The following is a 26108-nucleotide window of genomic DNA, read 5'->3' as shown; positions in this document are numbered from 1 at the left end:
TTTTTGAATTACATTTAATTAGATTTTAATAATGTTATAATGAAAAATAGTGTAACTTTAGTAGTAAACCTTAAAATATGTGAAATTTTAAAACATTTTATTTGACTTCAGTCGATGTTTATTTCTAATAATGAACATGTTTTGTGCGGTTTTTGTGTACAATTATGTAAAAATGACTCCTTACGTGAAGCTCCATCATTATCTCTGATGAACACAAGATGAGAAAGACCTGCGGCTCGCTGATATCACACACACAAACATATACACACACATACACACAAATACAAACACACACACTCTCTCTCTTTTTTACTCACACACACACAATGTCAGTATGTGAGTGTATGATGAGCCGAAGCCTGTGTTTTCTCTTCATGTCACTTGGCGGTGAGTTGAAGAAACATTCACTACAGAAGATAATCCGCTAAATATTCACAAAGTTTAAACCTCACTGTATTTATGCACTGCATTCTCCTTTGTGTCGCAGTTTCATTGGGACCTGTGGCCAAAATCGGTACTCCTATTATTTCTTGATTTCACTAAGCTTGTGCTGAACGCTCGTTTAAATGTCTTTTTATTATTTTACAAACATTTTCTTGTTGTTTATTGCATTTGACTGCTGTTTTTTTCATAAAGTTTGTTCACATGTTATTTTGCATTGTACTTGTTTATAGAGTAACTAATGCATATAATTAAGTACTAAGTAATATTAAATACTACATGTATATGGCGAGGGTTGATGATGGTTGTTTAAAGTAATTTGCAAGTAATTATGCAAGATTTTTTGTTATTCTACAGTAGGTACATGCAGATCTGGCTGGATTATATATGAATATTAATCAGTTACTGATTACAAATTATATGGCAGAATGTGCAGTCGATATTAACTTCTTAAATTACTCATTTATGGTAGTGCAAGTTATTTTTGTGCTCTTTTGTAGATTACGTTTAGATTACATTTGGATTACTTTTGTAGAATAATTTTAAAATACATTTAAATTACTTTTGTAGATCATGTTTGGATTACATTTAAATTACTTTTGAGCTCTTGTAGATTACTTTTGGATTACATTTAGATTACTTTTGTTCTCTTTTGTAGAGAACCTATTGATAACATTTACATTTCTTTTGTGCTCTTTGTAGATTACTTTTAGAAAACTTTTGTGCTTTTCGTAGATTACTTTTTGATTCTGTTTAAATTACCTTTGAGCTCTTTTGTAGATTACTTTGATTACGTTTAGATTACCTTTGTGCTCTTTTGTAGAGAACTTATTGATTGCATTTCGATTACTTTTGTAGATAATTATTTTGGATTACATTTAGATTAATTTTGTGCTCTTTCGTAGATTACTTCTAGATTACGTTTTGATTACTTTTGAAGAATACTTATTGATTACTTTTACATTACTTTTGTCCTCTTTTGTACACTACTTTTAGACTACATTTAGATTACTTTTGTGCTCTTTGTAGATTACTTATTGATTACATTTAGATTACTTCTTAGCTCTTGTAGATTACTTTGGATTACATTTAGATTAATTTTGTGCTCTTTCATACATTACCTTTGGATTACATTTAGATGACTTTTGTGCTCTTTTGTAAATTACCTTTGGATTACATTTACATTACTTTTGTGCTCTTTTGTAGATTACTTATAAATTATATTTAGATTACTTTGGTGCTCTATTATACATTACTTTTGGATTACATTTACATTACTTTTGTGGTCTTTGTAGATTACTTATTGATTACATTTAGATTACTTTTGTGCTGTTTTGTAGATTACCTTCTGATTACATTTACATTACTTTGGTGCTCTTTTGTACATTAGCTTTGGATTACAGTTAATTATTTTTGTGCTCTTTTGTACATTACTTATTGATTACATTTAGATTATTTTTGTGCTCTTTTGTACATTATTTTTGGATTTCATTTACATTACTTTTGTGCTCTTTTGTAGATTACTTTTAAATTACTTTTGTGCTTACCCTTATCTGCCGTCACATATATTGAAACAAGATAATCTTGTGATATTTTGACAAATAGAAAGTAAAAATACCTTCATTCTTCATCATCATCAAGAGCCTCAACATCATCTGTTTAAAGTGCAATGATGGACAGTCAATGCTTTACAATAGTTCTCTGTTAGTGTTCGCTTAGAGTAACACTGAATAACACTAAAGCACAGCTGATGAGTTTAAAACATCACTTCATATTAGGTGCATTTAAAAAAACAACAAGATTACAAAAAACAATATTGAATAACATTAAATTCACAGCAAATATTCAAATATTTCATTTTAAAAACATCAGATAACAGCAACAATGTAAATGAGAAAATCACAAATGTATATAAGAATTATGAACAACTTATTGCCATTGTGTAAATAAGCAATCATGTGACTGATAAAAAGTAACAGTAGTCTGATTACGAGTATTTCTAAAAGTAGTTTAATTACATGTACTTGATTTTTTGTAAACCTATTATGTTATCTAGATTACATATAATCCGCTAATACTCTCTGACACATGAAACGAGTAATAATGACACCGTAAAATAAAGTAATAAGACATACTCAAAAGCTGCATGAGTGTTTAATACTGATCAGTGTGTGGTTTTGAAGTGTGTTTGTGCTCTACAGCTGGTTTGCGTCTGAAACCGGTTCTCTTTGGACCCCGTCTTGCTTATCGAGGGTCTCAAGTCCAGTTCGAATGCAAAGTTCCAGACTGGCTTTCACCTTTAACCTTTGAACTCTGGAAGGACACTGAAGGTCTCATTGCAACAGAGCACAACGTCAACGTGACCTTTGACCTCCAGGTCACCGAGGGGTCAGAGGGCGAATACTCCTGCAGGGTGACCAACGGAGGACTGAGCAGCAACACGATCCCCTTCCAGACAGTGAGTGAGTACACTAATACTGACAGTCTTTATTTTAATAGTGCGCATTATTAATGTACAAGTAAAATCAAAACTATGCATGCTTTAAAAGTCCAATTTCAGCACAGCGTGTATTAGTTTGTGTGTGAACAGTGTTGTGGTGTCAGTTCCAGTGTTGGGCGCTCGTGTATCTGCAGACCCACACCCGCCGCTGCTGTATGAAGGACAGAAGCTGGTTCTGCGCTGTGAGGTCCGGAAGGGAACACATCTGTCCTTCAGCTGGTTTCATAATCAGCAGCAGGTGAATCCGTCTTCAGGACTCTACCGCATCAATGCAGACACACTCACGGTGGACAGCGCAGGTGAACGGCATGCTGGGATATACTCCTGCATGGCTGAAAACCAGGTGACGGTCAACCCGAGATTCTCCAGCAGCCCCAACATACAGGTCATCGTCAAGAGTACGACATTTGCTTTTAAACTAATTTTATTGTAGAAGAGCTTTAACCCATGTGTGCTGTTGGGTCGTTTTCATCCACGTGGGTTGATTTTGAGTCTTAATTTGGCCATGACTTTCTGTGTGTTTCAGCAAATAGGATGATTTTAATGGACAACTCTTATTTTGACACATATTTTGGGAAGTTGCTTTGAAAATGTTCAAAAACTCAACAGTACACTTTGATTGACTCTCCTTTGCTGATGTTGGCGCTGTTTTCGACCCCTTTTGACTTCCATTATAATCACATTTATTGATTGCAAACTGTAAAAATTACACATTTTACCTCTTTCCATCAGGAAAAGCCAGCAACAATCAAGAATGCATGATGTCATGGCTTTACAATCAATAAATGTGATTATAATGGAGGTCAATGGAGCAAAAACAGCCCCAACATCACCAAGGGGAAGTCAATCTGAACAACACACACAGGTTAAACAGCAGGTGTGTTTATGTTTCAGTGCTGACGTTGTGTTTTTCAGAGCACATCTCTCAGCTGTCTGCGTCTCTGTGGGTGTGGTGGGACGGCGCCGCCCTGCAGGCCAACATCAGCTGTGCTGTGGCGTCTGGCTCTCCGCCGCTGCTCTTTACTCTCCTGCTGGACGGACGGCAGCTGGAGCAGAAACATGTGGATGCTCTGAGCTCCAGCTTCTCTGTGCCAATCCTTATGGGGCAAGATCTGGGTTCCGCTCGGTGTAGAGCTCAAACAGACACCCGGATGCTGCTGTCGGACCCTGTGCACTTACACGTGGGTGAGCGCAGAGATACTAAAGCCTAGTGCACACTAAGTATCGAGTTTAGTACCAATCAGTCCTGAACATTTCACAAACGTTCATTTCCAGCTCACATTACTAGCATCAACACTTGACAGAGGGCGTGTCTGAAGTTCAGCCTGACGTGAGCGTCATAGCAGCGTCAGCCAATGAATGTAGTCCACAATCAGCTACAGTATGAGCTGGGGTATTTGCATAAAGCAATCTGATTGGCTGACGCTTCTGTTGGCACTTGAAAAGTTTAGAAATTTCCCAACTTCTGCAGCGAGCAACACCACTGAAGCGGTAAAGATAGGATACACGACCAGCCAGAAGCATGATCTGCACATCAGTATATTTATTGATATACCTGCTAGACATGCGGATGAACCCGTCTCATACAGCTCATCAAACTCATCACGCTAACTGTCTTGGTTAAGTCTTTAAAATAATAAAGATCATCAAGTTCTAAATAAAATAATGAAATGTTAATAGTAACATTTACAAATGTAAAATAATTTAGTATTGCTAAATCAATAAACTAAAATAAAATCTAAATGCTAAAAATCATGCTAATGCTAAATTAAATGCTAAATGCTAATTAAAATGAAAAATGTTGCCTTGCCAAATAACTGAAATAGGAATAAGTGATCCCTCGCTATAACGCAGTTCCCCTTTTGCAATTGTTTTGTGCAATTTGACATGCTTTTTTTTCTGCAGCGCCTGTGTTCTGCATCTTGATTGGCTGTAGACCCATGTCAATGTCTGTGCCGTGTCTGTGTAATAGGTGCTGTGCAGGTAAACCTCACTCCTCTGACCTCTAAAGGTGCTCTAACGACAAATGCTAGAGGCCATGATTTTTAGCCTCCTTGTCAGAGCAACCGACTCCCATGCAGAAGGTTGCCGGTTCGATACCAGCTTGGAGCGGGTTGGGTGGCGTAGGACTGGCGGGGTTACATCTGTACACTACAGCAGTAGTCCCCAACCTTGTTATCACCGCGGACCGGTCAACGTTTTTTCAATTTTACAACGGACCGGTGTGGGCTGGGGGGGTTTGGTTCTTCACGTGCATCCAGGTTAATCATGAACAACTCAGTGCGCATGCGCTAGTCACACTATCGCGGTCTGATTAGGTTTCAATCAAGGTTTATAGGCATCAAATACAAAACATCTGTGCCAAACATTTCAACTGACGAACATATTAACAATAATACAACCGTATAGCCCAATTACATGTATGCATTGGCATGTTACAGCCCTAATGAGTATGATTATGTGAAACTCCATACAGATACATATTGCAATGATTTTGGGTTACTTAGCGATTCACGCACACATAACGTTATATGCACAATCCTTAAATGCTCTGCTGATTTGGACTCTATATTACCTGTTTTATAGCTTTAAACTGTAAACAACCACCACTGCGCTATATTCTAGCGATCATTCTTCCCGCTTCGTGGTGGATTTTGACATAGTCCATTTAACTAAGATGGTGGGGGTGAGTGGAAGAATCCAAGTCGCGGTGGGAATATTTTCTACAGAAATAATTTATGATCTCTTTTGTGGCCCGGTACCAATTGATCAATTTAATCGCTAACAGTGTGACTCTGAAGTGTTGGACTGTATGTTTGCAAGCTTTCTTCGAAACTGTCGACGAAACTTTCTGCACTGACAAAGTCACCTGCAGTAGCACCCAAAAGGCAGAGGAATATATACTTGTATAGCCTGTCTTATGTGTATAGTTAAGTATAGAATATGTTAGTTATAAATAGGTTTTTTGAAATAGCTCTTATGTCCGGTGTTGTGTTTTTATTTATGATTATTTTATGCTGCCCTGTAAGACATGACATTTGGTTCCTCTGTATGTCCACACATGTAGCGGAATGACAATAAAGCTCAACTTGACTTGACTTGCTAACCATCGCACAAAAAGCTGAACTTCTGGACATGCAAAAGGAAGGTAGAAGTTACGCTGCCGTTGGGAGCCATTACAGAATAAATAAGCGAAGATCAAATGGTTTTATGTTTTGGTTTCATTCTGTAATGCTAAGATTTGAATTTGAGAGTGTTTAAACAGTGTGTGAATGTTAATGCCTGTCTGAGAAAAGTCTATAAAGTGTGTAGTGAGGGGGTTTACAGCCTTAAAACATCTGTAATAATTGTAAAAAAAAAGCGGACTACTAAACGGATTTCGCCTATTGTTAATTTTAGAACAATCTCCTGGGGTACACTGATGCACTGACGCTAATAAACTGAAAACCTTAATACTAGTATCTAAAATCTCTCTGTTAACCCATGTGTGTCAGTTCCTGTAGGTGGCGCTGTGCATGTGATGGTGACGTACCTCCATGACGTCAATGCGATGACAGCAGCTGCTCTTCTCAAATGCGTCCCAGAAAGAGGAACGTTCCCGCAGTTCTCCTGGTCTGTGAACCATTCCTCCCTTCCAGCAGGGGGCGACGCTCACGCTGTCAGTGATCGCGGACAGATCTTAATCCTCACAGATATCAACTCTGGCTATTATCGATGCTGTGTACGGGACAGTTTCAACGAGAGCTCCGTCTGGCTGGAGAGTGCAGAAGTCTTCGTTCTGAGGACAGGTGAGCGATTTACATTCATTCGTTCATTTTCTTTTCGGCCTAGTCCTTTTATTAATCTGGGGTCGCCACAGCGGGATGAACCGCCAACTTATCCAGCATATGTTTTACGCAGCAGGTGCCCTTCCAGCTGCAACCCATCACTGGGGAACATCCATACACACCAGCTGATGGTGCTTCTGTATGTTCTTTACAGATCCTGCATTGCCGTCGATGGAGGTCATCGCATTAGTCTTCTGTGGTTTTCTGTCGATGGTGATCGTCGGAGGATCAATCTTTATGTTCTGGAACATCGAGCGCAAAAACCACACCTGCAAACAGCACAGCAATCGTCAGTTCACACTTATACTATTTAGTTTTCAGTTTTTTCAATTTCAGTTTTCTTTATTTAATTTTTTTTAATCTAATATGCTTATATTTTTAATCGAATACACTTGTTTTTCAGCCCAAACTCACAAGAAAACGTTAATATTTTACGTATTGTCAGAAAAGTGTCTAATTTGTATAAATTGATATGATTTATTCGTATGAAAAAGTGGAGTTTTTAAAGTATCCCAGCAGGCACACAACATAAGACGTTATTATTAGGTTAGATTTAGATCATGACGTCAGGTGACCAAAATTCAACGTCTAGTCAGCGTCTAAGGACAATGTTATTTTGACGTCCAATAACGACATCAAATTACGTTGATTTTTGGTTGATTTTAGGTTGTGTTGGAAAATGACCAAAATCCTACATCTGATAGACGTCACAGTGGTAGCGTCCATACAACGTAACATGATAAGACGTTGATATGTGGTTGATTTTAGGTTGAACATTGAACATTGACGTTGGCCTGCCGTTGAGTTGTGATGTCAACCCTATTTTCATTTCCAAACAAAATCTAACGTCTCCATGACGTTGGGGTACGTTAGGGTACAACATCAATATGACGTCATGTTGATGTCCTGTGCCTGCAGGGATAAACCTAAACCAACCCCTCACTGTGGGAAGAGCAGATTGTACTAAAATGTATGAATGAGGTTGTCCTAATTATATTAATTAGCCACTATCAAACAATTACGATTGTTGTTGTTTTTAGCCATTTAGAAATGGATTTTTAATTAGTTTAGTTTTTTATGTTTATTTCTGTTTTAGCTTAGTTTATTTCCAGTTACTAACGTCAGTGCTGTTTGTTGACAAGGCCACATTTTTAAAATTCAGTTAGAATTTATGATATTAAAATATTATTGGTCACATGTTACAATAAGGTTCATTAGTTAATGTTAATTAATGCATTTACTAACATGAACAAACAATGAACAATACATTTACTACTGTATTTGTTCATGTTAGACAATGTTAGTTAATGAAAATACAGTAGTTCATTGTTAGTTCATGTTAACTCATGGTGGATTAACTAATGTTAACAAGCATTGACTTGGATGTTAATAATGCATTAGTAAATGTTCAATTATGATTAATCAATGCTGTACATTATTAATTCATGTTAGTTAATGCATTAACTAATGAACCTTATTGTAAAGTGTTACCCTATTATTTTAGTTCTGTTGTTCTTAATTGTGTTTGGTTTTAACATTTTTTATTAGATTTTGTCATATTCTTTTTGGTTAAATGTTTCTGTTTAGATCCTATTTGTTTATTAATTTCCATATGTTTAGAATTTGTCAGTTTTAAGAGTGTTTTCACGGTTAATTTTGATGCTTTTCTCTCTTCATTTGTCAGAGTGTGTCCAAACTGACCGTATAATGTGAGTTTTCCTATAGTGTATTTGTTTTTTATCTTATGACATATTCTTTGTGTTATTTGTATAATATGGTCTACATTAAAGTTTTCCTCATGTGTTGACCTCAGCAGTGTGAACGATCCAGCAGCTGATGTTTCCCCGGAACCACAAACTCTGAAAATGAAAGCTGTTATCATGGAATTTGAGGCATAAAACCGAGCTGGAGGACAGAATGCAGCAGTTTACCTTCAGCCTCAACACACGTCTGGAATCAATTCGACAACATCAACTGTTTACAAAAACCATTAAAGGAAAATTTGTATATCACTGTTGTTGGGATACAGAGAACTGGTGTATTTTTGGACCAGTATGTAATTGGGTCAATAGACTACCAATAAGCTTCAGGATAAACGGTACCAATAATTGCACTGCTTTGTCTTTGAATACTTTGCTGTTAATTACAAACTAAAACTTGCTGCTTATTATTTTACAACTCTAAATAATGTCTGAGAATGCAACATGAATGCAGTATACTGCAAAAAAAAGCTTGAGTTTTTGTCTTGTTTCTAGTCCAAATATCTAATAATATTCTTAAATCAAGAAGCATTTTCTAGCATTTTATTTCAAGAAGCAAAAAATGTTGTCTTGTTTTTAGAAATAGTGAGTCAAAAGTGAGTTTTTTCTTAAAACATGCAAAATAATCTAACAATGGAGTAAGATAAATAATCTAGTTTTCACTTTGAAATACGTTGATTTACTCACTTTATTATTTTGCTTATTTCTGACATATATCTGAATACTTCTTGCTTGTCTAGAAAATGCTTCGAGTTATTAATTTTAGGATATTTTTGGACTTAAAATAAGACAAACGCTACACAATTTTTGCAGTGTGTAGCATGAATAAAGGTGGCAACGTTATACAAGAAAACATTTACTAACAAAAACACGCATCCAACTCAAGTGAGGAACAGGATTTATTTCTCCATCCTTATGTTAGCATGCAGCTGTTTGTAAACTGTGCTAAAGCTGAACAGTAATTAAAAGATGACATGTTCAACATATCCTTGCATCAACTTATAGAGAGTAATGTTGAAAACTTTATCGATAAGAACCAGTATTAATATGCTGTATCCACATCGGTATATCCACACTGTTGTCATGTTAGCATACGGTTTTGAAGGCCTTCATTAGCAGATTCAGGTGTGTTTTATTACAGTAGGATTAGAGATAAACCCGTCCAACAACTGTGACATCTTTGATCTCGTGTTTTTAAATTTTACGTAGGTTTTTTGAGATTGTAAAGCTTTAATATAATAAATAATTGTAAAATTCACAGAATTTTGTTTGCTTGGAAAATTGATAATAGAAAATATTTTAAAAGCATGTCTAAACCAGTGGCGTTGCGAGGGGCTTTGGGGGCTTAAGCCCCTGATGTATTGTCAAAAGCCCCTGATATTTCGGATTATGTTACTCTTAAATAAAAATAGGTTGTATAACATTTATTGTGTTATCCAAGTACTTAAAATGAGCACATACATCACGCGCATTCCACTTAGCGCAGCGTTTGTGTCAGTTTGTGTCAGAGGCAATAATACAACTGTTTGGCCAAACTGAATAGCTCTAATGCTCCATTCACACTGGGCGTCAGCGTCAACGCTTTTTATTCACTTTGAATGGGTGACGTCAGGCGTTGCCGAACTGCATTGTGGATCCGTCGGCGCCGCTTCACAGGTGTTGCTCGCTGCAGAAGTTGGGACCAGCTCAACTTTTCAAGGAAGCGTCAGCCAATCAGATTGCTGTATGCAAATACACCAGCTAGGCGGCGGCCTATTGCTGACTGAATTTCATTGGCTGACGCTTCAATGACGATCGCTTCAGCCCCAACTTCAGACACGCCTTCAGTCAAGCGTTGACGCTGAAGCCCCGTGTGAATGAGGCGTAACTACTGATGAAGCTTAATATTTGTTTTCACAGAATAAATTATGTGCAGTTTTGGTGAAATAAAATAACTGTAATCAATAAAATGTGCGTCATATAAATGTAAATACATGCAAATTAGTGAGATTTTTTTTTATTGTACTAGCTTTCTAGGTATGATGTAGATATGTAGACATAATTATCTTGATATGATAAAGCCAGTCACATCTGTTTCTGTAATAGTTAAATCACAGTCAGTTCATGTGCTTAAAATGCCACTAAATGCAGAACTTAGATCTCATTATTTAAATTAAACATTAGGTAAATAACTGCTAAAAGGTACTTTCGAGAAAAAATAACCCCCTTTTTCACCAGGCTGGCTACAGGCCTGATAATTAACATTAGTTTGGTTAGTTGGTTCCTTAATCATTACTAATTGTTTTAATCCAATGCTCCTGCAGTGGATGTCCTTTAAACACCACTAACTAACTTAATAAGCTTGTATTATAGTGCATATATTTATAAAAATACAGTTGTTTTACTTATTTTCTGGTTTATGGTAACAATGTCTTATCTGGGGTAAACGTGACGGACACAGTTCAAACACAAATTTATGCATTACATGAGTCAGGAATCAGCACAGTTAATTAATCTGTTTCATCAGACTTACCTTCTGATGTTCAGTCCAGTTTATTTTGTATATTTTCAAGTAGTGAAGAGGAAAAAAATGAATGATCGGTTACGAGCTATTTAAAACTAGACGGGGGGCGGTTACGTGCAATCTGTAATCAGGGTTGCCAGGTATGCGAAAGTAAAGTAAAGTAAAGTAAAGTAAAGTAAAGTAAAGTAAACTAAACTAAACTACCACAGTAATGGCACTCAGTAACATAATAATAATAATAATGATTATATATATATATATATATATATATATATATATATATATATATATTTTTTTTTTTTTTTTTTTTTTTAATTACAGTTTATCCTTAGCTTGATTGTTAATACAGATTAGTGAAAGATTTGGCAACCCTACGTCTCATAAATTTAATTAACAGATTAATAACAGATTTTAGTGCTCCAATGACAGAATTTAGCTTTTATTTGTTACTCTTTCAGTTATTTCTTTATTTTATTTTGACATGATCAGTGTGGTTGTAAAGTTTTGTCTCTAGTTCATATATAGCTAATGCCAATTTTATTTACACCAGTAAGTTGCGCTGTTGCCAACTAACATCATATGTAAAATGCTGTTTTACATACGTCATAAATAGTGTGTAGTATTTTGACTACTTTAGTGGGAAAAAACACTTTTAAAATACAAGCGAAATGTATCCTCATTCAGTGTAATGTCGAAATAAAGCAAAGCTGTTCCTATAAAAATGAACGACGGTCATCATTGCAAAGAATAAAAAAATAATAATGCTCAATTTAAGAAAGGACATACTAATAATGTATAGGAGACATAAAAGACATGTACTTTTATGAATAAGGAATCCTTTTCTTCGCATTCGGCATCATGAAGTTTACCAAGTTACCATTGAAAAAAAATGATCAATGTAGGAATGATTTAAAAAACACTTTTGATCATTCAATTCAATTCAATTCAGCTTTATTTGTATAGTGCTTTTACAATGTAGATTGTGTCAAAGCAGCTTCACATAAATGGTCATAGTAACTGGAACCGTGCGGTTCAGTAACTGGAACAGTGTGGTTCAGGTTTTAGTTTTTAAGTTCAGTTCAGTTCAGTTTAGCTCAGTTCAGTGTGATTTAATCATTACTGAGAGTTCAAACACTGAAGAGCCAATTCATTGATGCGTAGCTCTACCAATCCTGAACCATGCGAGGCAGTGGCGACAGCGAAGAGAGAAAAAAAACTTCACCTGATGGGAGTGAAGAAAAAAAAAAAAAAAATCATGCTTGAAGATTCTAAAGAGATGCCAAGACTATTGGTATTTTATAACAAAAAAATAAACCAATAAATAAACCAATCAATTGATAAACCAATAAATAAATAAAGCAACCAACAACTCAATAAAATTTAGATGAAATAACTTAAATATAATAAATAACTTACATTTAATAAAAATTAAATATAAAATAAAAGAGTATTTGGCACAGAATGAGAGTTGCGGCTCATCAGCATTAGTGTTGATAATGTGAATGTGTGTGTACTGCTCATCTGTGCTATCAGTGCTCAACACATGCAGTGTTCAGGGTGGACCCAGTAGCTCTGCTCAACTGTTCTCTTTTTATGCATGGTAATCTGCAGTCAAATACGTTATTAATAATAAAAGTTCTTCCTCTGCTGTGTGGATATTGTGCTCTTCTTCATCTGCAGTGATGACATCGATGCATCTGATTCTCATAGGTGGAGGAAATGTCTGATGAATCTTACACTTATTTTATATTTAGCTCTTTTCTCACTTGTGTGCATCTTTGTTCATTAGGTCTGTCTGTTCTGCATGCAAGAACGGGTAAGTAGCTTTAGTTTGCATGTTTATTTTGGCATGTATATGGTTATGGTTAGAGTTTTTCATGTTCTTAAAAGATTTTGTGTTTTCAAGCATCAAAGCAATCATAGAAGAGCTTCAGGTTTACTGTGTCCTGTGTATTTCTTCTGTGAACAAAATAGTCCTGTAATTTCCAGAAGACAGACAATAAAATGTCAGTGAGTGTAGCAGTAGTTTTATGTCTAAAAATCTTTTTACATTAAATAAAATACATATTTATGCATATTTAGATTAAGAATAATTTCTTGGCATTTTAAAACAGTCTACTAAAGGTCAAGATCCCACAATGAAATTAAAAAGCAGAATGATTCATGTTTTATTTCTGCTTTTGAGTTGCATTAAGGGATCTTGATCTTTCTTCCAACACCTTTTAACCTCTAAAGGTTGTAAAAAGTGACTTTGCTGAACGTGAAATAGTTTGCACTGCTATATTGTCTGGGTTGGTGTTGTATATTATGCTATAAAAACCTTGTATTAAACTGCAGCATTTACTTTTATTTTACAGACTTATTTTAAGATAATACTTCTTATACATTCATTTATTCATTTTCTTTTTCGCTTAGTCCCTTTATTAATCTGGGGTTGCCACAGCGGAATGAACCGCCAAATTATCCAGCATATGTTTTACGCAGCGGATGCCCTTCCAGCTGCAACCCATCTCTGGAAAATATTTCTTAAACATTATATTATTATTTCAAAAGACTAAAATGTCAAATAAAGTCACTTTGTAAAACTGTAGAGTTGAGATTTCAACATCAGAGGTGGACAGAGATCAACGTCCCATAATGCAGTTCACCACCGCAAATAAACATCACAAAACACAGAAACTTTTCTTTTTTTTCCAGAAAGAAAATATACAACCACAATGAGCAGATCAATATAAGAGTATTAATAAGAATTAATACAAAGAGGAAAAATACAAACTACATTAGCTGCAGAAAGAAAAAAGACTAGCAAAACAAAAGAAGGGGTAGGTAAATTACAATTGTAAACAAGTGTATGAAAATAAATGAAGAGCATTACAGGAGAGCTATATAACTCAAATCAGAGTCGATAGACAACAGTTCTTCATATAGAACCAAGAATCTGACACATTTTTTGTTACACATACGAAAAAGATTTGAGCAGTGAGCCAACTTCAGTCAGAAAATGACGAAAAGTAGGGACTGAAGCCCAAAACACAGAAACTGTAAGGTGCAGTATGTAGGTTTGACACCTAGTGGTTGAACTAGGTATTGCATTCCTGGATCAAAACAAAAAAGCGCAGGTTGCCAGATTGAGGACCAAGGCAGATTTAAATCATGCTTAAATAAAAGCAACGGCACGCGATAGAAGGAATAGTCTCCATATTTAAAGAAATTGTTGTTCCAACCAACACCTCGAAGCAGCCTCAGATCTGGAAAATGAAATAAACCGTTTGAAATTCATATACCAATTCACATATCAGTGATCCAGCATCTACATTTAATCATGTTAGGAGGTTTGATATGATTCATTAGAGTATAAAGCTCAGTGTTGTGCTGGAGTGCAGTGAGTGCTCTATTCTGTGCTTCTGAATGTCTGTGTTTACATTTCTGTCCTGTTTTGTCTGCTGCAAACAGCCAAACTGCTCATCACTGTGTATCTCATCATGTAGCGTGTTGTTAGGACACGGGGTTACAATGTGACCTGCTCACCCTACAGTGTTCACACTTATATTTATATCATTTACTAATTAAAAACCACCTCATGTGGAACTCTGAATCTGCGTCTCATTTCCGAGTCTGCTACTGTCCACCAGAGGTTGCATTTCAGTCACAGACGCATGCTTTGAGTGACTTTCTGAATCAATAATTGAAATATGCAATTTTTCCAATTAAGAGGGTGCTGAAATATAATTGGCTAAACTGGCATTGGACTGGTTAAAGAAACCAAAACAAACACAGTATTCCGATTATTTTTAGATAAACAAGAATGTTCACTTGGCATGTTTCTTAAATATCTGCAAACATATTGTGGTAATATTATACTTTAGAAGAGTCAAAAACTTACACACAGCACCTTTAACAGATATTTTAATTATTATTACATAGTATATAGTAATATTATAGAGTATAAGAACAAAATGAATACAATGAAAGTCGATGAAAGGCTGCTTTTCCCAGCATCCTTCAGTATATCTTGTTTAATGTTTAACAGAAGAAAAAAAATTCAAACAGGTTTAAATAAGTGAAGTATGAATAAAAGATGACAGAATTGTAATTTTGGGTGAACTGACCCTTTAATACTCTGATTCATCTATTTCAGGAGGCCTGAACGAACAAAAGCTTGATAAACCAGTGCTGAAGGGTCCATCTATCGCATTAAAGGACACATCCGAGTATTTCTACTGTGAGATTCCTGGACACACGGCGGCAGTGCAGGTCCATTATGAGCTTTACGTCGAGACAAACATGGATAAGATTATTTCAGAGCACACCTCACTGACTGGAGATACAGCCGCCTTACTTTTATTCGTAAGAGAGCATCACGATGGTCGACTGATCTGCAAGGCCAGCGCACACAATAACACAGACATCCAGAGCTCCTACAGTGACGCCTGGGAGCTCAGAGTCATTAGTGAGTGACAAACAGATTACCACTATTAAGAGGAGACCTACCTGCCCCTATTTAATGCATCTCTGCCGTCTCTATAGTGTTTGTGTGTGAGTTAGAGCTGAGAATAGCACACAGGTAATGTTCTCCAGCTCTCTGAATGTGACCCTCTCAGGCTTTGATCCTAATTGTGGTGTTTTGGTGACTGTCGCTTTAAATGCAAATGAGATTGTGCTCTTTTCAAAAGAGGGCGGAGCCTGAAATGCCTATGCATCACCATTGCAATGGATTAACAGTAGGCAGTGTCTGTTGTAAATGTTTGTGCGTTATACATATCTGCATTTATACATATTGCCTGTTTTGCAGCTCCAGTGAAGGGACTGGGCATCATTTCACATCCTTCCAGTCTGAATGTGTGGGAAGGACAAACTTTAACCCTCCAGTGCAAAAAGGCCCAAGGAACCTACGTCTCTTATGACTGGTTCTTGAACGACAAGCCAGTTCAGATGCAGTACGACAGGAATAATGACACACTGATCATACACAGACTGTCTGCCCGACATACAGGCGATTATACGTGTGTGGCATCAAACCAGTTCAACGACACAATCTACAACTCCAGCAGTGAAGCTGTGACTGTAAATGTTAAAGGTTTGTATAGTAATAACACACCTCACTCACTCACACTGCATTTATTTGGTGAAAAGTACAGTATAATTTGTGATATATCAGTAACGGAGGCCAGCTAGTGTGTGCTGTGCAGGTAAACCTCACTCCGCTGACCTCTAAAGGTGCTCTAGCGACAATCACTAGAGGCTATAGTCTTTAGCCTCCTTGTTAGAGCAACCAACTCCCATGCGGAAGGTCGCCGGTTCGATCCCAGCTCAGAGCAGGTTGGGTGACGTAGAACCAGCGGAGCTACATATCATCATTTTGAAGTGATGTGGTATGTGTCTGCTGAATGTTTGATTCTGATTGGCTGATGGTCACTCTCAGGTGTTTGGTTATTGTCAGATAAAGGCACAGCTAAAGTAGTTCCGGCAGGTTTAGAGCACATTACAGCTCCATATCACTCCGCTAATGATTATTTCACAGCTAAAAAGTCAGAAATCACATCAGAACAACAGAAGGCTTTGGAAGAGATGTGGAGGACAACAGATAAATAATAAATTAACAGCCTGTCATTAATAATAAACAGTAATTATTCAGCAGAATTTTCATCATTACTCAGTGTCACATGTTCCAGTATGCCTATTTGTTGATGAAGAAACATAATAAAATAATTAATTTGTTTTTTTCTAGAATATTTGACAAAGCCTGAGATCCTGTTTGACGTTGTGAAGATTGAGGATGGTAATTATAAAGCCATGATCACGTGTCGTTCTGAGAGAGGAACTCCCCAAAACACCTTCACATTACTGAACCACACGCAAATCATCACCAACGTCACAACCCAAAACACCAGCGCCGTCTTCAGTGTGCCCATCCAGATGAACATCGATATGGGACGCATGAAATGCAACGCTAGTAATGAGGGCAACTGGGTGATGAGTGAACCCACCAGATTATTTGTAGGTACGTCGCTCAATCAGCAAACTAACCCAAATAACAAAAATAGATTTTCATAATGCTCCTGATACCAATAATATCCAGCTGCAGGCCCGCAGAACCACACACGTTTTAGGCACACACAATCTAGGACACACAATCTAGGCAAACCATATATGGTTACGACGGATGTTGTGTTATTAACGTCATTTTGAACATCGTCATCGATATATTTTGATATATGTGGTTAATAAATATTGTACACAATAAACAATAGTGTTTACTTTACTATATTTCACAAATATTGCAATCGAGACGGCCGAATGGGGAGCATTGTTTCCGATCGCCATTCAATATAATAGACTGAACAGTTTTTAATGAGTCATTATAGCCGATCAGTCATTATTATCTGACCATAATATATCAGATACTCGTTTGCTGGCCTTGCTAAACGATCTAATTTGGACATGTTTAGTTTATATAATGCATTAATTTTTGATGAAGGAAATAATAGCAAGTTAATATAGGCAATAATACATTATATGTAATAAAAATATTTTTACATGTAACAAATGTATAACACTATATTAATATTTTACTCAAGAGATTTAATAGTGTTTATTTATTTGCTTAATTTTCTAATAATCTTTTAATTAATGATTTCCCACATTTAATACTGTAGTAATTTATAGTAAGCAATAAATTGTTTTAAAACCAAAATTTAGCCATAGGAACAAATTAACTATTAATAATAAAAAAATAATAAGTATATATATATATATATATATATATATATATATATATATATATATATATATATATATATATATTGTTTAAATGATTAACTGTAGTAGTAAGTGATATATTATTGTTTGCTTTTTAAATTTTACAACAAAGTGATTTTAACCACGTATGATAATATTAAGATCTTGAATTAATTTATTACACTTAATCCAACATTAGACGGTCTATGATTTCTTTGTGTCTGTGGACACATGAATAAAGTCATAATTGTCTTTAACCAATTATTTTTATTTACATAATTTGAGTTCAGAAACTGCAGAGATGTTAAAATGATCATAACGATATAATAATAATTATGACTGAAATAAGAAACCATACTTGTGAAATTAAATAGGTGGCGACCATATATGGTTTGCCTAAATCGTGTGTCCTAGATTGTGTGTGCCTAAAACGTGTGTGCTGGGGGCCTGCAGCTGGATATATCTCCCTGATACAGATGCATTAAGCAATATTTAAACAATTGCTTCCCAAAAAATGTCCTTTTGATATTGTTTAATGCATCTATACTGGGAACATTAAGAAAACATTATAATATGGTATATATGAGCAATATCACATGAGTAGCAGTGCGATATGGCTGTATATCAGCAGTGGTGGGAGGAGTGTGTAACCCCGCCAGTCCTACGCCACCCAACCCGTTCCGAGCTGGGATCGAACCGGCAATCTTCCGCAAGGGACTCGGTTGTTCTACCAAGGAGGCTAAAGACTCTGGCCTCTAGTATCTGTCGCTAGAGCACCTTTAGAGGTCAGAGGAGTGAGATTTACCTGCACAACACACACTAGCTGGCCTCTGTTACATGTGCTGTATAAATAGTCCTAGAAATCAGTTAATGAGTAGCTTCAGCTGCACCTGTCTGCAATCATGGCGATCTAGGCCAGGTGTGTGAGTGGTGCATGATTGGATCTTGTAGTCCATTTGATGGCGGATTTGTAGTTCTATGCAATACTGCTGTTTAGTGTTTACCAGCTATCTGCACGGGCTTCATCGCTGGTGATTATGACACTATTAAAGCCTTTAAATGTCACTTTAAGCTGAATACTAATATCTTGATGAATATCCAGACAATTTATTAAATGTTCAGAAATGTGTTGAAAAAATCCTCTTTACAAAATAAACGGGGTATTTTTGGTTATTATTCAGCAGGAGGGATAATAACTCTGACCTCAGCTGTATATGTGGTGTGTTTCAGAGCCTGTAGGTGGCGCTGTGACGCTGACGCCCTTCAAACACATTAAAGATTTCCAGGTTGTCGGTGTGGGTTTGCTCTGTAAAGTGGAGCGAGGGACGTTTCCGGTGTACCGCTGGTTCCACAATGGCAGCAGACTGACGGGTCGAGGAGATTTCTACGCCGTGGCCTATTCAGACGAATCTTTCCTCTCGCTGTCTGTGAGTCGAAACAGTAATGGATTTTACCACTGTGATGCTGCGGACAGATTCGACAACAGCAGCAGCATCAGCAGCGCGAAGATGATCATCAGTGAAGAAGGTGAAGAAGACTAAATTAAAGCCAAACTGACGCTTAATCAGAATACAACACTCACTGCTTTCCGAAACCATCCCACAAGTCATTTGGGATGAAAAAAATCACATATATATATATATTGCAATAAAAAATATGACAGTAACATAATGCAATAGCACTCATTTGGTCTTAGTGCACAAGAAAAAAAATAGGAAAATTACCAAATAATTATTTTACATATTTTGAGTGAGATGCTAATGGTCTAATCCGATTCAATGATCTATGCTAAGCTAAGCTAAAAAATCATCTGTACGGATACCAAAATGGCAAATCACAGCTATAAATTGAGCCTATTTCCAAAAAACCCATAAGACAGATAACGTTTATATACTGAATATTTAATACACGTTTTCTCTTCCAAAGTATTAAATTTAATTTCAGGATTTTATTTCTATTTCTATTTATCTTCAGTAATATTTAATTTCAGTATCTTTGGTTAATGTTTGACTTTTTGTCCCGGTGTTTATTTCAGCGCTGAACAGTGTTTCTCCTTTGGTTGCGGTCGTCGTTTTCACCTGTTTTGCTGTGCTGATTGTTGCCGTGACGACTTGCTGCATGTATGGGGTTATGCTGCGTGAGTTTATCATTGAAAAAGATGATAATATTTATTGTTCATATTTGATCATTTTTGGATGTTTAACAATGCACTTCATTTATGCCCTCAGGGAGACGATATTCAAGTAAATACCCGTGAGTTTTATTTCCGTTAATTTATTAATCTGCCATAAAATCAGACTTGCTGAATTAATATCGGATTTCTTTTTTTTTTCATTCAAGACTCAATGAACAACGCGGGATAAACAAAATTCCTGTTAAAGATGAAGAAGAGGATGACGATTATCTGGTGAGGATGCATTTGTTTCATCAACCAACATAAGAACATTCTACTGTAATCTATAGTAAATGAGCCATTCTACAGTAAACACACTTGAATGAATCTGTTGTGAGGATTCCATAGGTGCTATGGCAACACAAAACTATAGCAATTGATCTGTTGTGTAATTATGGACTGAGCACCTAAGTGGTGCGTAGGCCCTATTGGAACCGCTTTGCTTATTATAATTAATATTATTACTATTGTTATTATTTTCAAGAATGAATCACGATTTTGACTGTCTAAACATGCTCGAAAACTCACAAAACTATGCACACGCCCCAAAAGTGGAGAAAATGTCAATTTTTATAGGTTTCGGAAGTGGGTGTGGCAAAATGGCTCAACAGCGCCACCTATGCATATTTGACAGACTGGCCCCTGGCCTACATTTCACAAACACGTACGAAAATTGGCACACATATTAAATATGCCAAACCCTACAAAAAGTCTCTTGGAGCGATATCTCAAACCCAACAGGAAGTTATTTAGTAGAAATTTTTAACTTCCACTGCCGAAAAAGTGCAGTTTTGCCATTTCCTGGCCTTGTATTTTTCTATAGTTGCTATGGTAACACAAAACTACAGTAATTGATCTGTTGTGGTAATTCTACAGTTGCTATGGTAACACAACAACTACAGTAACCTATCTGTTGTGGTATTTCCACAGTTGCTATGGTAACACAACCATATTATTAATCTATTGTGGCAATACTACAGTTGCTATGGTAACACAAAACTATAGTACTTGATCTGCTGTGATATTATACATACTATAGTAATTGATTTGTTGTGGTAATTCCATTGTTGCTATGGTAACACAACATTTATAGTAATATAAATAAATGAGCCAATACTGTGGTTTTCTACAGCTGCAGGGTATATTATATTACAAAACACCACAGTTTACAGTAGTGAAAACTGAAATATACTAAACAAAAAGTGTTTCTGTGTGTGTTTTTCTTCTGTTTGATCAGATGTTGGAGGGTTATGATGAAGACGTCACCCACGCTAACAGAATGAGTGATTCTAATGAGGTATTATTTATTATATTTAGACCAAATCTCATGATCAATTCTCCATAACAGTTCAATCCCAGACAGTTAACACATATATGTCTGAAGAATGATGCTTTTGATTTCATTCCCCTTCCACTACATTATAAACCTCCTGACTGTCCTCTGCACTGTTTAGTAAATGTTGTCTTGTTAATGTTTTATCATTGAGCAAATATTGTGGGAATGTTACTTCTGAATGATCTCTACACCCGAAAACAAGCTATATTAAAACATCATCACGAACAACAACTGTTAAAAAACTGCCTTCCATCATACATGAAACAGTAGTATAGAAATAAAGTAAATAATATAGTGCTTTTGAAGTAAACTACTATAGCTAAATGTGTTGTGGTAATTCTATAGTTGCTATGGTGATACAACTATAGTAATTGATCTGTTGTGGTGATTCTATAGTTGCTATGGTAACTCAACTACAGCAATTGATCTGCTGTAATTCTAAGTTGCTATGGCGATACAACAGCTATAGTAATTGATCTGTTGTGGAAATTCCATAGTTGCTATAGTAACACAACAATTATAGAAGTTGGTCTGGTGTGGTGATTCTATAGTTGCTATGGTAACTCAACTATGGTAATTAATCTGTTGTGGTAATTCTATAGTTGCTATGATGATAAAACAGCTCTGGTAATTGATCTGTTGAGGTGATTCTACAGTTGCTATGGTAACTCAACTATTGTAATTTTTCTGTTGATGTGATTCTACAGTTGCTATGGTAACTCAACTATAGTAATTGATCTGTTGTGGTGATTCTATGGTTACCATGGTAACAACTTCAGGAACATAAACAACTGACCCAATACTATAGTTTTCTACAACTATAGGGGGTTTGTTAAATAAATAAATATATATATATATATAAACAGTATAATGCATTTTACTTAAACATTTATCAAAAACACTGTAGTATTTACTCTAAATTACTAAAGTACATGGGATAAATAATCTATCAATAATGTTTTTGTACTCAGTAATCAACTTTCAACCACTGATGTGTTCATATCTGTCTTGTGTCTGCAGGATGAAGATGAATCTGTAGATGAAACTCTGCTGTATGAAGGCGCTGCTCCTGAATAATTCTACACACTCTTTTATTAATCAGCTCCACTGGTTGAGTTTGAGACTGAGATCCACTGTTTGTTTCCTCGCAGACGCAAGCATATCTTCACTCATTCATCGCATGTTATTCATTCAGACAAAGCTTTATTCATAGCGGGACAATAGACAAGCGCTCATGGGTTGACATGACTGTGACCAATCAGAGGAGAGAGCAGCCAACAATGTGTCTACTGTCAGATTCATGTGAAATAACTCTGTCTATGTGTGTGTGTGTGTGTGTGTGTGTGTGTGTGTGTGTGTGTGTGTGTGTGTGTGTGTGTGTGTGAGACACTGGGGTGGGAAAACTACAAATCAGTAACAAATAATTATGTTTTGATAAAGCAAACAATGTTGATTTTAGTGACAACATTAAAGGTTTTGATTAAAATCGGTGGGTTTGTTTGTCGTTCTTTATTTGCACACACAGTGTATGTTGATTTACTTTAATTTAATTCTCACACTGAATACACAGAAAGTAATTTTGCATTAAATGTTATTTTTTCAAACTGAAATTAATACACTTAAATTATCATTATTAATCGATGTGAAAAAATACTAACGTAATAAATAAATACTATACAGTTTATTTGAATAATAAGATAATAAAGTGTATTATACTGCACAGAACTCAAATTACTGTAATTGACTAGTTTTTCCTCAGGAATGGTATACTAAGTAGTTTTATAAATGTGTACTTTTACTCTTCCTTGAGTACATGTTTACTGCAGTATCTGTACTTTACTCCACTACTGTCCTTCAGCCTGCAATCACTACTGTATTATTTCTGGAGATTAGAATAATCAGTGCTGTGATTCCTGTCCAATCAAATCACTCATAGAGGGTAAATAACATCATAATGAACTACCTCAAGACATCTCAGCAAACCTAAAGTCATGGACATTGCATTTTGTTTGGAAATGAAAATAGGGTTGACGTCAAATTCAACGTCAGTCCAACTTCCAAGCTAAAATCAACCAAATATCAACGTCTAATGATGTTACAGCTTGACGTTGCCACTATGACGTCTATCAGATGTTGATTGCTGTACTACAGTAAAAACAACTGAAGAAATGCGCAGCTAATTGGTCACAACACTTGCAAATATGCACCAAAGAGCGCAGAATCACCAAGAGGCGACACTCAAGTGCGATTTGGGAAACATTTCCCAGCGACCATTCTGGAATAAAAATTAAAATAGACCAACAGCATATTATAAGTCTGTAAAATAAAGCATTAAAAGTGTTGATGATTGTGATAATAAGTGTTGTATTGTCGTCTTTCTGGTTGTATCTCAGCTTTAATGCGCTTTTTAAATAAATAAATAAAAAACGAAGCAGCTGTTCGCCATCGCGACAGCAATAAGATCTAATGGACAGCCGATCGCTTTCACTCCAAAATGGTGGAATCGCGGGGCTGTTGCTAGGCGCTGCTGTTGCAATGGAACTTTCTATTGAGTGTGGTCTCTTGGTCATTCTAAGCTCTTTGAATGCACGTAACACAACGGAAATGTTTCAAGAGGACCCAAAACCATGACGGACTCTGCTGAGATATGATTGGCTGCATCTGAAACTGCATACTTCCATACTATATAGTACGCTAACATCAGTATGCGAGCCGAGTAGTATGTGTGAATTCATAGAATGGGAAAATCAGTATGCGAGAAGTACCCGGATGACTTACTACTTCCGGCGAGGTTCTGAAGTGCGCATTCCATGCACGTTGCGCTATCCCATGATGCCCTACGAGAGAATTCATGAATGGGAGTGAAGCGACGCAACTGACGCAGGTAGGTCATGTGACCATGACAAAATGGAGGATGTAGTACGTCCGAATTCCATTCATACTTTTCACATTCATACTGTATAGAGCGCACTTTTCTAACGGTCGAGCGGTACGTTTAAATTCAAATGCAGTACCTACTGAGTTGTAGGCGGTTTCGGACGCAGCCGATGTGTGTTTTTTTAAGTTGTGTAATCAGGATATTAAAATAAACGAAAAACAACTCAATTTTCAAAGACCACCAATCCCTTCACTGAGCAACAGTCATGGCATGATAATGCATCCATATCTCAGCAGGGTGCGTCATGTTTTTGGGTCCCCTGGAAACATTTCTGTTGTGTTACATGGATATTTGCAAGTGTTGTGACCGATTTGCACACGTGTGCTGTCAAATTGATGAAGATGGTTTCTTTATTTGCTGGTGTTTTTGTAATTGCATGTGCTTTTTAAAATTGCCTCGTGTTAAGCTCTCTCGGCCATCGTACATTCCTGATGAATTATTATCAATATTTGTCTTCATTATGACGTTAGTTTATGATGTTGGCTCGACGTTGGATTTTGGTTACTTTCTACCAACCCAAAATCAACCAAATATCAACATCATTTGATGACATAATTTTACATTAAAATGACGTTGTCCTCAGATGCTGGCCAGACATTGAATTTTGGTCACCTGACGTCACAACCTAAATCTAACCTAATATTAACGTCTTATGATGTTGTGTGTCTGCTGGGCTATAACTAAATGCACTACAGAATGTTACGTTTACACACACATGCACAAATTACATGTAAATCATCAGCTTTATACAGCGTAATATTCACTATTCACTTCTCTTGAGTACTTTTGAAAGGTCTACTTGTTACTCATACTTGGAGTAATATTCACAACATATACTTTTACTCTACTGCACTGCATTTTAGGCAAGTAGTGGTAATTTACTCGATTATGATTTTTCAGACTGATACGGCATATGACAGTATTTACAACTCTTAGTTACTGAATGCTCCAGCATACTGTGGTATTATAACTACAGTGAACTGATAAACTGTGATAAATACTGTAGTATTTTTAGATTGTACTACAGTAAACTGGGGTATATTGTAGCATAATATGCCTTATAGTTGTAGAATGCAACAGTATTGGGTCATTTTATAGTACTATAGCTGTTGTGTATACAATACCCACAACACATTAATTCAAGAATTTGTAGTTCAAAAACACTAGTATTTACTAAATAATTAGTATTTTTTCATGTGATAACGTAAACATAATTGATTATACGCTATCATTCAACTGCATCGGTCACAACTGTGTTACTATCCTAATTAGCTTGTTATCCATTCATTTTCTTTTCGGCTTAGTCCCTTTTTTAATCAGGGGTCGCCACAGTGGAATGAACCGCCAACTTCAACATGTTTTGCGCAGCGGATGCCCTTCCAGCTGCAACCCATCTCTGGGAAACATCCATACACACTACTCATTTACACCATACACTACGGACAATTTAGCCTACCCAATTCACCTGTACCGCATGTGTTTGGACTGTGGGAGAAACCGGAGCACCCGGAGGAAACCAACTTGAACGCGGGGAGAACATGCAAACTCTATACAGAAACGCCAACTGAGGCTCGAACCAGCGACCTTCTTGCTGTAAGGCGACAGCACTACTGCGCCACCGCGTCGCCCAATTAGCTCGTTATTAAACATTAAACAATCGTGATTTCATTACTTACTGGCTCTTCAGCATGTGTTTCAGCAAATCGGTTCCTTTGAACGGTTAGTTTGAACAAAACCTCTCATTGCGTTCGCCTGCATCACCAAAAAGATCCGGTTCAATTGAAGCGATTCATCGGGGAGTCTGACAGCGGATCAGAAGCAGCAGCTGCGCCGGTTGTGTGTGTTTGTGTGTTCGTGTTGCGCTGTCAGCTGTCGTGTGTGTGTGTATGTGT

General features: G+C 36.4%; 3 protein-coding genes and 1 long non-coding RNA gene across 25 annotated transcripts in view; 3 read left to right on the top strand and 1 right to left on the bottom strand.

The window, feature by feature from the left end:
• The window catches only part of tomm20b (translocase of outer mitochondrial membrane 20b), a 575852-nt gene that overhangs the window by 83675 nt on the left and 466069 nt on the right, over nucleotides 1–26108 (top strand). The window lies entirely within an intron of this gene.
• On the top strand, nucleotides 316–9951 carry LOC101886098 (Fc receptor-like protein 5). 19 transcript variants are annotated; one of them, XR_015502894.1, is made up of 9 exons: nucleotides 316–387; nucleotides 488–514; nucleotides 2643–2903; nucleotides 3046–3339; nucleotides 3857–4126; nucleotides 6436–6729; nucleotides 6923–7985; nucleotides 8221–8477; nucleotides 8585–9951. XR_015502894.1 is itself a non-coding variant. In XM_087274267.1 (9 exons), the coding sequence occupies exons 4-9, from the start codon at nucleotides 3270–3272 to the stop codon at nucleotides 8664–8666; spliced, it is 876 nt and encodes a 291-aa protein (XP_087130393.1). In that variant the 5' UTR covers nucleotides 316–387; nucleotides 488–514; nucleotides 2643–2899; nucleotides 3076–3269; the 3' UTR covers nucleotides 8667–9951. The 19 variants fall into 19 exon arrangements, 16 of the variants coding, with proteins under 16 accessions (XP_087130393.1, XP_087130389.1, XP_087130392.1 ...); XR_015502893.1 differs by having other exon boundaries at nucleotides 8582–9951; XM_087274267.1 differs by having other exon boundaries at nucleotides 2643–2899; nucleotides 3076–3339; nucleotides 6923–7057; nucleotides 8453–8477.
• On the bottom strand, nucleotides 3191–26092 carry LOC137496744 (uncharacterized). Of its 2 annotated transcripts, none has more exons than XR_015503002.1 (2): nucleotides 25893–26092; nucleotides 3191–7037 (listed from the first exon to the last, which is right to left on the bottom strand). It is a non-coding gene; the product is annotated as an uncharacterized LOC137496744 (long non-coding RNA). The 2 variants fall into 2 exon arrangements; XR_015503001.1 differs by lacking the exon at nucleotides 25893–26092 and adding an exon at nucleotides 11041–11160.
• Nucleotides 12462–22764, top strand: si:dkey-93h22.7. Of its 3 annotated transcripts, XM_087274270.1 has the most exons (11): nucleotides 12462–12741; nucleotides 12821–12847; nucleotides 15170–15481; nucleotides 15824–16108; nucleotides 16760–17032; nucleotides 19000–19296; nucleotides 19805–19906; nucleotides 19998–20022; nucleotides 20110–20176; nucleotides 21180–21239; nucleotides 22299–22764. In XM_087274270.1, exons 1-11 carry the CDS (start codon nucleotides 12714–12716, stop codon nucleotides 22353–22355), a joined length of 1533 nt encoding a protein of 510 aa, XP_087130396.1. In that variant the 5' UTR covers nucleotides 12462–12713; the 3' UTR covers nucleotides 22356–22764. The 3 variants fall into 3 exon arrangements, 2 of the variants coding, with proteins under 2 accessions (XP_087130396.1, XP_087130397.1); XR_015502896.1 differs by lacking the exon at nucleotides 21180–21239 and having other exon boundaries at nucleotides 20110–20946; nucleotides 21698–22764; XM_087274271.1 differs by lacking the exon at nucleotides 16760–17032.

This window comes from Danio rerio, chromosome 11, assembly GCF_052040795.2.
Source record: "Danio rerio strain M-AB ecotype USA chromosome 11, GRCz13ab, whole genome shotgun sequence".
Lineage (NCBI taxonomy): Eukaryota > Metazoa > Chordata > Actinopteri > Cypriniformes > Danionidae > Danio > Danio rerio.
Note: the sequence above shows the minus strand (reverse complement) of the source record. Positions and strands in the feature narration are given on the sequence as shown.